Source organism: Phoca vitulina, unplaced genomic scaffold (genome assembly GCF_004348235.1).
Source record: "Phoca vitulina isolate PV1807 unplaced genomic scaffold, GSC_HSeal_1.0 scaffold5, whole genome shotgun sequence".
NCBI classification, from domain to species: domain Eukaryota; kingdom Metazoa; phylum Chordata; class Mammalia; order Carnivora; family Phocidae; genus Phoca; species Phoca vitulina.
In genome coordinates, this window is record NW_022589708.1 from 69,797,437 (window position 1) to 69,812,393 (window position 14,957).

General features: G+C 37.1%; 1 protein-coding gene across 2 annotated transcripts in view; it reads right to left on the minus strand.

Moving 5' to 3' along the window:
• B3GLCT (beta 3-glucosyltransferase) overlaps nucleotides 1-14,957 on the minus strand; it is a 118,300-nt gene that overhangs the window by 24,044 nt on the left and 79,299 nt on the right. For both annotated transcript variants that reach the window (XM_032403243.1, XM_032403242.1), the window contains exon 12: nucleotides 9,667-9,766. In XM_032403243.1, the coding sequence (XP_032259134.1) occupies nucleotides 9,667-9,766 (100 nt within the window). The remainder of the gene's footprint in view (nucleotides 1-9,666; nucleotides 9,767-14,957) is intronic.

Consider the following 14,957-nt stretch of genomic DNA (forward strand, 5'->3'; position numbering starts at 1 on the left):
CTGGTTAAGCTCCTGTTGCTATTTGGATTGCTGCTGCAGCACCGGGATGGTATCTGGGACTAGGGTAAAGATTATATGGGCCATAAAGATGTCGGGGTGGGGGGCGGGTGCAGCGTGGAGTGTAGGAGTGCTGACAACATTGACTCCACCTGTGGGGCTTCTTGTTCTCGCCTCTGGTTCACAGGTGGTGCCCCTTACGATAACTACCCCCGTGCCCTCCCCACCAGGCCCCTCACTCCGTAAGAGCTGGTGAAAGGGCTGGATAGAGGCCTCGAATAGGGGCGGAGACTAAGAGTGTATTACAGCCGGGATCGTCTGTAAGCCCACCCAGCCGCCCGTCGGTAAGTTACCCTGAATAAAACTCTGTGAACGGTATGGAGGGGCTGGCTTCATTTTTTGGTATTAAAAGGACTTCTCAGTCTGGAGGAGACCTTACTGACCCTCTGCCACTTCCTAACATTTGGTATATTTTCATTTTTAATGGCCCCCAAATGGATTTTTTTTTTTTAAAGATTTAGAGAGCGAGCACGTGAGGGGAGTGGGGGGCTGGGCAGAGGGAGAAAGAAACTTTAGCAGACTCTGCAATGAGCAGGCGTAGCCCAGTGCAGGGCTCAATCCCACGACCCTAAGATCTCAACCTGAGCTGGAACCAAGAGCTGGATGCTTAACCGACTGCACTACCCAGGTGCTCCCCCCCCACAATAATGGAATGTTTGAGGTACAAATGAGGTCCGTGTCAGGCACATGGCTGGCGGGTGGGGAAAGGGAATTTGGGCAGTGAGGCTTTCCAGGAAACCTTCCAATTATGGTGCACAACCATGCATATGTTTCCCCCGAGTAAGGCCACATGAGTTGTCTTTTTATGTCTGTTTATACCTCTGGCAACTGTACCTCTTTGTACAAGTCAACAAAATAGCTTACAAAGGGCAATGAGAATATCTAGGAGCTGATGAGAGAAATGCCTGCAATGATAGCTGCCATAAGGATGAAGGAAGAAAAAGACTTTGTAGGAAAATAAAATCTAGAAATAGCTTTTTAAAGGTGAGACAAAGGTTGATATTGAGAAGGGCCAGCTTTTCTGTGTTTGAAGAACTTACACCACTTACAGATACTTTATAAAGTCCTTCCACTGTATGTTCTAACTAGAGCTGGCCAGGTCACACTCCACCAAATCCCCAGTTCTCTCATGACATTAATCAGTGTTTCCTGAAAAGAGTTGTTCCGTGGTCAATTTCGGATTTTTTTTTAATTGGCTAAATAAATTTCAATGTTTCTCAAGCCTGACGAGCATCGTGCATGTCCAAGAGGTGGATATATCCAGTATTTCTCTAAATTACTAATCATAAGTTCTTAGAAGTATTAACATCTAGAAGACTAGTGCTCTAGAATTTCATTTTTCTTCTTTTGGGGGATAGGTAGGGTCTTAAGAAGTCAAAGTGGAAATGCATGAAGTAGAGAGGAGGACACCTTTCCAATCCACGCTCCTGCATCTTACACAAACAGCCCAGCTAATAAGCCCAAAGCTGAAAGTGAAGAAAATAAATTTAACGTGTGAAAAAAATTGCTTAAAAATGTGCTAAAAATTCACAAGTTTGCTAATCGTGTTTATATCTGCCTGGAGGTCAAGGCCACTGACAATGTTGACAGTTTCTCAGTGGTCAGAATACATTATCTTGGAAACTGTCGTGTTTGGGGCACACAAGAAACATTCTAGGCACCTAGTTTGGAATCTGTCTTCAGGAAGTCAGCTGATAACTCTGCAGGGGAAGGTGAGGAAGTTTGCAGATACCTAGTAAGATACCATTCAGTTATGGAGAATATACTCAAAGATCTCTAAGGACACTGTGGTCTTCAGCTGGTAAAAGTCTGTGTATTAAAAAAAAAAAAAAAACCCGCAAAAAAACAAGCAAAAAACCTCAAAGACCTCTGGGGCAAATTTACATCTACTTCTTGACCTGAGAAGAAATGAAAAGTATTTCTCTTGCTCCTGCATATTGTAAAAATGTCAATTCAACCCTCAACTTATAATTTCTGAGGTTAAAATAACTGGGATTTAACATCTCATCTGGGTTTCTTTTCCTTTTAACATCAACCATTTCCCTACTCATGATATCATTTTAAAGCTAAAGAATCATAAACTGAGTCTGACAACTATCATGTACTTCATTTTGCTAAAAACTAGAAATGTGGATAAAGCAGATGAATCTCCAATTCTGTCCAAGCGGATTGGCTGTTCATCCAGGAAAGGAACTTTTATTTAACAATATGTTACCATATCAGGCAATTTTGAGGCACAGAAATGAAGAAAAACAGTATGGCAACAGTTAAGATTACATGCTATCAAAATCATATTAACAGAGCTTAGTGTTGCATAGAGCTTTTCTAACAGCATAATACTGATTTGTGTGTGTATATGTAAAGGACACATAATGTTACCTAAGTTTCAGGTGTACAACTTAGTGATTTGACAAGTTTATATGCAATGTTATGCTCACCACAAGTATAACTACCATCTGTCCCTTTACATCGCTAACTACAGTATCATGGATGGTATTCCTTACGTTCTGCTTTTTATTCCCATGGCTCACTCATTTCATAACTGGAGGTCTGTATCTCCCCTACCCTTCACATATTTTGCCCAATCTCCCACTCCCCTTCTCTCTGGCAATCATCAGTTCTTTATATTTATAGGTCTGATTTTTTATTTTTTTACATTCTGTTTATTAGTGGAATCATAATTCAGACTGAGAAAGACAAATACTTTATTTCACTTAATACCCTCCAGGTCCATCCATGTTGTCACAAATGGCAAGATCTTTCTTTTATAGCTAATATTCTACTCTCTCTATATATATACCACATCTTTATCCATTTATCTATCAATGGACACTTGGGCTGCTTCCATGTCTTGCCTATTGTAAATAACGCTGCAGTAAACACGGGTGCATATATCTTTTCAAATGGTGTTTTCCTTTTCCCTGTGTAATCCCCCAATAATGGAATTATTGGATCATATGGTATTTCTACTTTTGACTTTTTGAAGAACCTCCATACTGTTTTCCACAATGGCCGCACCAGTTTGCGTTAGCACTAGCAGCACAAAAGTGTTCCTTTTTCTCTACATCCTTGCCAACTCTTGTTGTTTCTTGCATTTGATTTTTGCCATTCCGACAGGTGTGAGGTGATATCTCATTGTGGTTTTGATTTTGCACTTCCCTCAAAATTACTGATACTGAGCATCTTTTCATGTGCCTGTTGGCCATCGTATGTCTTCTTTGGAGAAATGTCTATCCAGGTGCTCTGCCCATTTTTTAATCAGATTTTTTGGTGTTGTAGGACTTCTTTACATATTTTGGATATTAACCCCTTATTGGATATATCATTTGCAAATATCTTCTCCCATTCAGTAAGTTGTCTTTTTGCTTTGTTGATGGTTTCCTTCACTGTGCAAAAACCTTTCATTTTGATGTAGTCTCATAGTTAATTTCTGTTTTGTCTTAGGAGACATACCTAGAAAAATGTTGCTATGGCCGATGTCAGAGAAATTATTGCTTAAGCGCTCTCCTCGGATTTTTATGGTTTCAGGTTTCCTATTTAGGTCTCTAATACATTTTGAGTTTATTTTTGTGTATGGTGTTAGAAAACAGTCCACTTTCCTTGTTTTACATGTTACTGTCCAGTTTTCCCAGCACCATTTATTGAAAACATTGACTTTTGCCCATTGTATATTCTTGCCTCCTTTTTCATAGATTAACTATATTAATGTGGGCTTATTTCTGGGGTCTCTATCCTGTTCCACTGATCTATGTGTCTTTATGCCAATACCATATGGTTTCGATTACTACAACTTTGTAGTATATCTTGAAACCTGGGATTGTGATACCTCCAGGTTTGTTCTTTTTTATCAACCATGGTTTGGCTAATTGGGGTCTTCTGTGGTTCCCTACGAATTTTAGGATTATTCTAATTTTAAGAAAAATACTGTTGATATTTTGACACGGATTGTGTTGAATCTGTAGACTGCTTTGGGTAATAGGACATTTTGACAATATTCTTCCAACCCATGAGGATGGAATATCTTTCCATTTGTTTGTGTCTCCTTCAATTTCTTTCATCAGTGTTTTATAGTTTTCAGAGTACAAGTCTTTCACCTCTTTAGTTAAGTTCATTCCTAGGTATTTGATTCTTTTTGGTGCAACTGTAAATGGTGTGTTCTTAATTTCTCTTTCTGTGACTTTGTTGTTAGTGTATGGAAACACTACTGATTTCTGGATATTAATTTTGAATCTTGCAACCTTAGTGAATTCATTTATTCTAGTAGTTTTTTGGTGTAATCTTTAAGGTTTTCTATGTATATCATGTCATCTAAAAGATGACAGTTGGACTTCTTTACCAATGTGGATGCCTCTTATTTCTTGTCTGACTGCTATGGCTAGAACTTCTAGACTATGTTGCATAAAAGTAGTGAGAGTGGACATCCTTGTCTTGTTTCTGATCTTAGGGGAAAAGCTCTCAATTTTTCACCATTGAGGATGATCTTAGCTGTGGGTTTTTCACATATGGCCTTTATTATGTTTGGGTTTAGAAGGAACATACCTCTTTTGTTGAGAATTTTTATCCTGAATGGAATCTTGTCAAATGCTTTTTATATATCTATTGAGATGGTTATAGGATTTTTATCCTTCGTTTTATTAGAATACTGATTTCCAGATGAAAATCTACTCTGACCTATGGTTTTTATTTTTTGACATTTTATCTGGAAGTAATTTCAAGATTTTAGAAAAATTCCAAGAGTAGTACAATGGAAAATACTCTCCTATATCCTTTACCCATATTCACCAGTTGTTAACCTTACCCTATTTGCTTTATAATTCTCTCAGTATTTCTCTATATTCATATATTCATGTATCTGTGTATATATACATGTGTGTATATGCATATGGGTGCATATGCATGTGTACGTGTGTGTATATACATATTTTCTCTTTTCTAAAATATTTGGGAGTAAGCCTCATACATTATGCCCCTTTCCCCTAAATACATAAATGTCCTAAGAACAGGAAAAGTTAAGGATTTCAAAAACTTTAATACAGTAATTTTCTTAAAAAGTTAAATATACACTATGTTCCAGCCATTCTACTCCTAAGTATTTAGCCAAGATAAATAGATATATTTACAAAGATATGTACACAAAGGTTCATAGCAGCCTTAATTAGGATTCCAAAACTGAAAATAAATGCTTATATCTAAGCTACCACCATATTCCAATTTTATCAATTGACCCAATGTCCGTTATAGCACATCTTCCCTTCAGTACAGGATGCAGCTCAGGATCCCTTATTGCATTTATTTATATCACTTTATTCTCTCTTAATCTGCAACAGTTATTCAACTTTTCTTTGTCTTTCATGACCCTGGTATTTTTAATAATAAAAGCACCTCCCCTAATTTTAATGGGATGATCCTCATGTTGGGTTTATCTGGTGTTTCCTCATGATAAAGTCCAACACATACATTCCCAGTCACAGTATTATGTGATGCTGTGTCTGACACACGATGTCCTTCTGATCTTCACTGGTGATACCTATTCTGACCACTCAGTTAAGTTGTTGTCTGGTTTCTCCACTGGATAGTTACCATTTTTCCTTGCTTTTTTATTTTTTTTAATTCCAGTGTAATTAACGTACAGTGTTATATTAGTTTCAGGTAACCTAGAAGAAATGGCTAAATTCCTAGAAGCATACAACCTCCCAGAACTGAATCAGGAAGAAACAGAAAATCTGAACAGACTGATTACCAGCAAGGAAACTGAATCCCAACAAAAGTCTAGAACCAGATGTCTTCACAGGTGAATTCTATCAAACATTTAAAGAAGAGTTAATGCCTCTTCTCAAACTATTTCAAGAAACAGGAGAGGAAGAAAAGCTTTTCTTCAAACTTCATTCTATGAGGTTAGCATTACCCTGATACCAAAACCAAATGACACTACAAAAAGAACTACAGGTCAATATCCCTGATGAACATACCTATTTTCTACTTCTTATAAGCATGAACTCACTGAGTCCTAATTTTAATGGTTCATAATTCATTGTTGTCCTTAATTATATGATGCTTGTCCAAGATATGGCAATGGGAAACCATTTTGCCTTCAGTGTGATGATGTTTTCATTTGAAACACAGTTGAGTTCATTTCTTTTTTTCCCCTCTATCTTTGACTTTTCTCCTGTCCTTATTTTCAAATATGTAAAATATGAGCGTGCTTCCCCAACTCAACTAAATTAAAAGATAAATTCAGAAGTATCACACCCTCCCCTACTCCATCTATCCTCTTCTCCCACCCAACCCTTTTAGAAACCAGCTTCATGGTTTACTGGTTCATCTGCCCCTTACTTGTTTTTGTAAAGATAAGGAGACCTAGATATGCTTTATTTCCTTTTCATTCTTACAGAGACCAGCATACTAAATACATTGTGCACTTTGATTTCCAGGAGATACCATTAAATGAGAAAAGCATTCAGTACCAATTTTTCAAGGAAACAAAATTTTGATTGATCTTTTTCTCTACCTCATCATTTCTGCATGTATCTTTATTATTTCCTTCCTTGTGCTTTTTTGGGTTGGCTTTGTGATTTTTTTTTTTCCCCCCAGCTTTTAGAGTTGGGAAGTGAATTTTTTATTCTCATTAGTTTGCCAAATATTCTTTTATTTTTAGGCTTTTTGAAGAACTATGTTTATGTATGTCTCATATAAAAGTACAGAGTTGGGGTTTGCTTTATGAGCCAATTTGAAAAGTTCTTTGGTGAGTTAAACCCATTCAAATTTAGTGACATGACTGATATTTGGTTTCAACACTGAAATTACTTTGTTTTAATTATACATACACTATTTACTATGTTTAATTTTTCCTTTAAAAAAATTCTTTGTGTTGGAAAAGTTTTTCCCATTATCTTGTATCTAACTTTTTATGCCTTATTCTTTATTTAACATCTTATTATTAGATTGGTCAGTTTTACATGATATCCTTTGAATCCCACCTATGAGCTATACAGTAAGCCATGATCTTATTCTACTTTCCCTTTTCTTTCCATTTTTTTTTAAAGTTGCAAGTTTTTGCTTTGTCAACATATTACATTTATATACTATTCCCCTACCCACATCCCCAACCCTGTTTTTACAGTTAAATATATGAACTGTCCACCATCAGTCCTCTTGCCCAAATTTCATCTCTCGTTTGCATGAAGTTCTCTAATCCCCAGGAAGGATGCATGTGCACACTGCTCCCTTAGTTCATGGACATTAATTTCTTACAGTCTTGATACTTAAGAGAATCTTCGCTGCACATAAAATTTGTGATTCACAATTTTTTGAGTTTAACCTGTTCCTCTGTTTCTGTACTTATGTTGTTATTCTGAGACGTCTGATGCCAGTCTTACTTTCTTGCTCTACAGGTTATTTCATCATTTTGCCTCAAGACTCAGAGGAAGTTATCAAAATCTAGTAGTTTTACCCAGCTATGTGAAGAAGCTGAGGGTCCCAAGTCAATTTTCTATGGCACCTACTAGGTAGGCCCTTTTAACATATATATTAAGATACTGTTTTATTTCTGGTAATTTAAATGTTATGTCTGTATTTGATTTTTTTCCCTTCAATCAGGAACTCCAATTATACATATGTTGGGCTTCATTGCCTCTTCATTTTAACCAGTTTTTTCTAACCTTTTTAACTACTTGACCCCATTTTCTGGATTACTTTCCTAATTTTCATCCATGTCCCTTATTAAATTTTCATTTGAATTTGTTTACTGTGGGGTGTTTTACTCATAACTCCAGATATGAATTTGCCTTTTTCTTTCTTTGAGTCTAAAATTCTACTTTCACTTTTTCCCTTTCTTGGCCACTTCCTTTTTTAAGTTTTTGAATTTTTTTTCTTAAGTAGGCTGTATGGCCAGCATGGAGCCCAAAGTGGGGCTTGAACTCATGACCCTGAGATCAAAACCTGAGCTGAGATCAAGAGTTGAATGCTTAACCAACTGAGCTGTGCAAGGTACCCCTCAGTTTTTGAATTTTTGACCTGACTCTAAATCTTGCAATTATTCAGCCTCATGACTTAGGAGAAGTCAAAGTTCATGTAATCAAGAATGATGTCAGAGTCTTGCAAGGAAAAGGTGACAAGCTCAAAGCAAAAAACACATTTAAGACCTCATTGGGCAATTAGATATTATTGCTGGTAAATAAGAAATGTGGCAAAACTTTTAATATAGATTATACTGAAGATTGATGACACAAGTGGTTGCAGATATAATAAATGCTATACAAGATGTCCATTCTTGGAGGTGATTATGCTCTGCTTGAATGCTCACAGTTGTGTCTAGGGTTCACCAATCTGGAATCCATGTCTGGATCAGCTGATTTATAGTTTTCATCAAATTTGGAAAATATTTCTTTAAATATTTGTCAGGTGCCCTTTTGGGGAACTCCAAATTGCATATATACAAAGCCACCTGTGACTGTACCACAGCTCAGTGATGTTCTGTTCACTGATTTTAAATTATTTATATTTGTATTTCCTTTGTATAGTTACTATTGCAATGTCCTCATATTTTCTTCTGCAATATCTAACTTGTTAATCTTATCCAATGGATTTTTCACCCCAGACAATGTAGTTTTTATCTCTAGAAGTTCAGTTTCATTATACCTTTCATGTTCCTTTTTGAATAAAGGGAAGAGTTATTAAGTTGTAACTAACAGAACTGGTAGTTTATAACAACTAGTTAACACTGTGTCATTTCTAGGGTAATTTCAATCAACTGATTTTTCTCATTATGAGTGTGTTTTCCTGCTGCTTTGTATGTCTGGTAACTTTTGACTGAATGCCAAACATTATGAATCTTTGTTGGGTTATGGATATTTTGGTATTCCTAGAAATCTTCTTGAGCTTTGTTCTTGGACGCAGAATAGTTACTTGGAAACAGTTTGTTCTTTGTGGGTATTTTAAGATCTCTTGGGCAGGACTGGAACAGTACTTAATCTAGCCTTAGCTGTCTCCCCGCTATTAAAGCAAGACACTTCTATATACTTTACCCAATACCCTGTGAATCCAAGGTTTCCCAGTGTGGCTGGTAGGAACAGGTACTATACTCAGCCCTGTCTGTTGGCCACCATCCCCTCTCATCATTTTGGCTGGTTCTCTCCCCAGCCTCCAGTAGTTTCTTCATACACATGTGTACTGATCAATACTTGAAGGGAGGCCCCACAGATCTCTGGTGTTCTCCTTCTATGCAGCTCTCCCTCTCCAGTGCTCTGTCCTGCAAATTAATGGCCTCAGTCACCCCAGGCTCTCAGCATCATCTCTTCAACTCCAGGGTTGCCCAGGTTCCACCTAAGTTCCCCTCCCTCAGCAACTATTTATACTTCCTTAAGGCAGTTAGCTGGGGCTGTCATAGAACTCACCTCCTATGTTTCATGTGTCTCAGGGGTCATTGTCCTTTTGACCCCTAGAGACACGTGAAACATAGGAGGTGAGTTCTATGACATTTCATATATATATATATATGAAATCTAGTCCCTGTTACTCCATCTTGGCTAGGAGCAAAAGTACCCATCATAGCTTCTGAATATGAATATATGTAGAATTTAAAGCCATCCTAGGATGAGAAGGACTCCTTACCTTATTAATGTATCATCATCCACAATGACCAACCATGCTATTTTGTCATGGCTGTGATTCAGAAATTTTTCCAAAATGGCAAATGTCTTTCCACAATGACCTAGGAAAGGCAAGAAGAAAACTTACAGTGTGATATTTTAAAATGCACATATAATTCATTTTAGGGAGAGCCTGGGTGGTGCAGTTGGTTAAGCATCCAACTCTTGGTTTCAGCTCAGGTCATGATCTCAGGATCATTAGATGGAGCCTCACATTGGGCTCAGCACTCAACAGGGAGTCTGAGTTTCTCTCTCCTCCTCTGCCCCTCCCCACCCCCTGCACTCTCCCTTTAAGTAAATCTTTGTTTTAAAATGAATTATATATGTTTTATTTTTTAATTTTTTTTAAGTTTTAAAAGCTTAAATCCTGATATGTACACATAGAAATTTTAAAAATTAGCCTTTTCTAATTTTCATAGACCTAATGAAACAGTGGGAACTTCAGAGATCATGAAGTCTAAGCCATTTATTTCACACATGGGGAAATGGGAAACCCAGAGAGAGGAGGTCACTTGTTCTAGCTCTGCCTCAGATTAGCTTAGTATCTTTGCTCCAAAGTTGTAAGCCTCCTAGAAACTACAGAAGCTTGGCACCTTTCCTTAGGTATATTCTGAAGGAACTGTTAGAACCCCAAGCATTACAACTATAGGGAAACAATGGTACACACCAGATTTTGGGTGTATTTTGGTCTGTTAGAAGAAACTGCCTCCCAAAATTTTAAAGAAAAACTTTATACATGTACATGTGTGTGTGTATATATATATATATATATATATATATGGAATATGACTGTAAAGATAAAAATTAAAGATTTTAAAAGAGGAATTGATAAGTTGGTTGAAAAAAGGAAGAAGAATAAAAAAAGTGGTCAGGCAGGAGACTAGAACAAAGCCATACATTAGATTTAGGATATATTTTGGTCTGTTAGAAGAAACTGTATCCCAAAATTTTAAAGAAAGAAAAACATATATATATATATATAAAACATAAAGTTAAATACAATGAAGGGATAGAATATGACTGTAAAAGTGAAAATTAAAAGATTTTTAAAAAAGGAATTGATAAAATATGGCTGTCCTCCAAAGCTTTATGGAAAGCTTTCAAGGAACAAAAGCTCCCGAGACCAAACCTGAGCAGATTACTTAGCCGGGACCCGGCAAGGGCAGGGGAATTCCGCCTCCAGCAAAGACATTTAAGAATCACTGAAACAGGCCCCTCCCCCAGAAAATCAGCAAGAACAGCCAGCCAAGACCAAATTTACAGATCAATGAGAACGTCAGAACTCCAGCACTAGGAGAATACAACACATAGAATTCATGGCTGTTTTCCCATGATTCATTAGTCTTTGAAAGTTAATCAATCTTTGAAATTTTTTTTCTTTTTCTTTCAATTGTTCTTTCCTTTTTCAACCAACATATTTTATCAATTCCTTTACAGTCATATTCCATCCCTTCATCATATTTACCCTTATTTTTTTGTGTGTGTATATACATGTGTATGTATATGTATAAAGTTTTTCTTTCTTAAAATTCTGGGAGGCAGTTTCTTCTAACAGACCAAACTACACCCAAAATCTAGTGTGTAGCTCTTTCTATTCCACAGCCTGATCATATTCTTTTTTTTTTTTTTTTCCTTTTCCCCCTGGTTTTGGGTCTCTTCTGATTTGTTTAGTGTATATTTTTCTGGGATCATTGTTACCCTTTTAGCATTTTGTTCTCTCATTCATCTATTCTTCTCGGGATAAAATGACAAAACGTAAAAACTCATCTCAAAAAAAAGAACAAGAGACAGTACCGACTGCCAGAGACCTAATCAATACGGACATTAGTAAGATGTCTGAACCAGAGTTCAGAATGACAATTACAAAGATACTAGCTGAAAAAAGCATAGAAGATACTACAGAATCCCTTTCTGGAGTAATAAAAGAACTAAAATCTAACCAAGTCTAAACCAAAATGGCTATTAATGAGGTGCAATCAAAAATGGAGGCTCTAACTGCTAGGATAAATGAGGCAGAAGAGAGAATCAATCAGTCATATAGAAGACCAAATGATGGAGAATAAAGAAGCTGAGAAAAAGAGAAGGAACTACTGGATCATGAGGGCAGAATTCGAGAGAGAAGCAATATTAGAATACTTAGGATCCCAAAAGAAGAAGAAAGAGAGAGAGGGGCAGAAGGTCTATTGGAGCAAATTATAGCAGAGAACTTCCCTAATTTGGGGAAGGAAACAGGCATCACAATCCAGGAGACACAGATAAACCCCCTCAAAATGAATAAAAATAGGTCAATACCCTGACACCTAACAGTAAAATTACAAATCTCAGAGACAATGAGAAAATCCTGAAAGCAGCTCGGGACAAGAGGTCTGTAACCTACAACAGTAGAAACATTAGATTGGCAGCAGACCTATCCACAGAGACCTGGCAGGCCAGAAAGGACTGGCATGATATATTCAGGGCACTAAATGAGAAAAATATGCAGCCAAGAATACTATATCCAGCTAGGCTGTCATTGAAAATAGAAGAAGAGATAAAAAGCTTCCAGGAAAAACAAAAAGAATTTGGGAAAACCAAACCAGCCCTACAAGAAATACTGAGAGAGGTCCTCTAAGCAAAGAGAGAGCCTAAAAGCAACATAGACCAGAAAGGAACACAGACAATACACAGTAACAGTCACCTTACAGGCAATACAATGGAACTAAATTCATATCTTTCAATAGTTACCATGAATGTAAATGGGCTAAATGCCCCAATCAAAAGACACAGAGTAACAGACTGGGTATAAAAACAAGACCCATCAATATGCTATCTGCAAGAGACTCATTTTTAGACCCAAAGACACCTCCAGATTTAAAATGAGGGGGTGGAAAACCATTTACCATGCTAATGGACATCAAAAGAAATCTGGGGTGGCAATCCTTGTATCAGACAAATTAGATTTTAAACCAAAGACTGTAATAAGAGATGAGGAAGGACACTATATCATTCTTAAAGGGTATATCCAGCAAGAAGATCTAACAATTTTAAATATCTATGCCCCTAACATGGGAGCAGCCAATTATATAAGCCAATTAATAATAAAATCAAAGAAACACATTGATAATAATAGTAGGGGACTTTAACACCCCCCTCACTGAAATGGACAGATCATCTAAGCAAAAGATCAACAAGGAAATAAAGGCTTTAAATGACACACTGGACCAGATGGACTGCACAGATAGATATATCCAGAATATTCCATCCCAAAGCAACAGAACACACATTCTTCTCTAGTGCACATGGAACATTCTCCAGAATAGATCACATCCTGGATCACAATCAGGTCTCAACCGGTACCAAAAGATTGGGATCATTCCCTGCATATTTTCAGAACACAATGCTTTGAAACTAGAACTCAATCACAAGAGGAAAGTTGGAAAGCACTCAAATACATGGAGGCTAAAGAACATCCAATAAAGAATGAATGGGTCAACCAGGAAGTTAAAGAAGAATTTTTAAAAAATCATGAAAACAAATGAAAGTGAAAACACAACTGTAAAAAATCTTTGGGATGCAGCAAAGGTGGTCCTAAGAGGAAAGTATATAGCAATACAAGCCTTTCTTAAGAAACAAGAAAGGTCTCAAATACACAACCTAACCCTGCACCTAAAGGAGCTGGACAAAGAACAGCAAATAAAGCCTAAACCCAGCAGGAGAAGAGAAATAATAAAGATCAGAGCAGAAATCAATGAAATAGAAACCAAAAGAACAGTAGAACAGATCAACGAAACTAGGAGCTGGTTCTTTGAAAGAATTAACAAGATTGATAAACCCCTGGCCAGACTTATCAAAAAGAAAAGAGAAAGGACCCAAATAAATAAAATCATGAATGAAAGAGGAGAGATCACAACCAACACCAATGAAAGACAAACAATTATAAGAACATATTTGAGCAACTATATGCTAGGAAATTAGATAATCTGGAAGAAATGGATGCATTCCTAGAGACATAAACTACCAAAACTGAACAGGAAGAAATAGGAAGCCTGAACAGACCCATAACCACTAAGGAAATTGAAGCAGTAATCAAAAATCTCCCAACAAACAAGAGCCCAGGGCCAGATGGCTTCCCAGGGAAATTCTACCAAACATTTAAAGAAGGGGTGCCTGGGTGGCTCCGTCATTGAGCATCTGCCTTCGGCTCAGGTCATGATCCCAGGGTCCTGGGATCGAGCCCCGCATCGGGCTCCCTGCTCCACGGGAAGCCTGCTTCTCCCTCTCCCACTCTCCCTGCTTGTGTTCCCTCTCTGTGTGTCTGTCAAATAAATAAATAAAATCTTTAAAAAAAAAATACCTATTTTTCTGAAACTGTTCCAAAAAATAGAAATGGAAGGAAAACTTCAAACTCATTTTATGAGGCCAGCATTACCTTGATCCCAAAACCAGACAAACACCCCACCAAAAAGAATTATAGACCAATATCCCTGATGAACATGGATGCCAAAATTCTCACCAAATTACTAGCCAATAGGATCCAACAGTACATTCAAAGGGTTATTCACCATGACCAAGTGGGATTTATTCCTGGGCTGCAAGGTTAGTTCAACATCCACAAATCAATGTGATACAATACATTAATAAAAGAACAAGAACCATATGATCTTCTCAAAAGATGCAGTAAAAGCATTTTACAAAGTACAGCATACTTTCTTGATTAAAACTCTCCACAGCGTAGGGATAGAGGGTACATACCTCAATATCATAAAAGCCGTCTATGAAAAACCCACAGTGAATATCATTCTCAATGGGGAAAAACTGAGAGCTTTTCACCTAAAATCAGGAACACGGCAGGGATGTCCACTATCACCCCTGCTATTCAACATAGTACTAGAAGTCCTAGCCTCAGCAATCAGACAACAAAAAGAAATAAAAGGCATCTGAATTGGCAAAGAAGTCAAACTCTCACTCTTTGCAGATGATATGATATTTTATGTGGAAAACCCCAAAGACTCCACCCCAAAACTGCTAGAACTCATACCAGAATTCAGTAAAGTGGCAGGATATAAAATCAATGCACAGAAATCAGTGGCATTCCTATACACCAACAACAAGACAGAAGAAAGAGAAATTAAGGAGTCGATCCCATTTACAACTGCACCCAAAACCATAAGATACCTAGGAATAAATCTAACCAAAGAGGCAGAGAATCTGTACTCAGAAAACTATAGAATACTCATGAAAGAAATTGAGGAAGACACAAAGAAATAGAAAAAC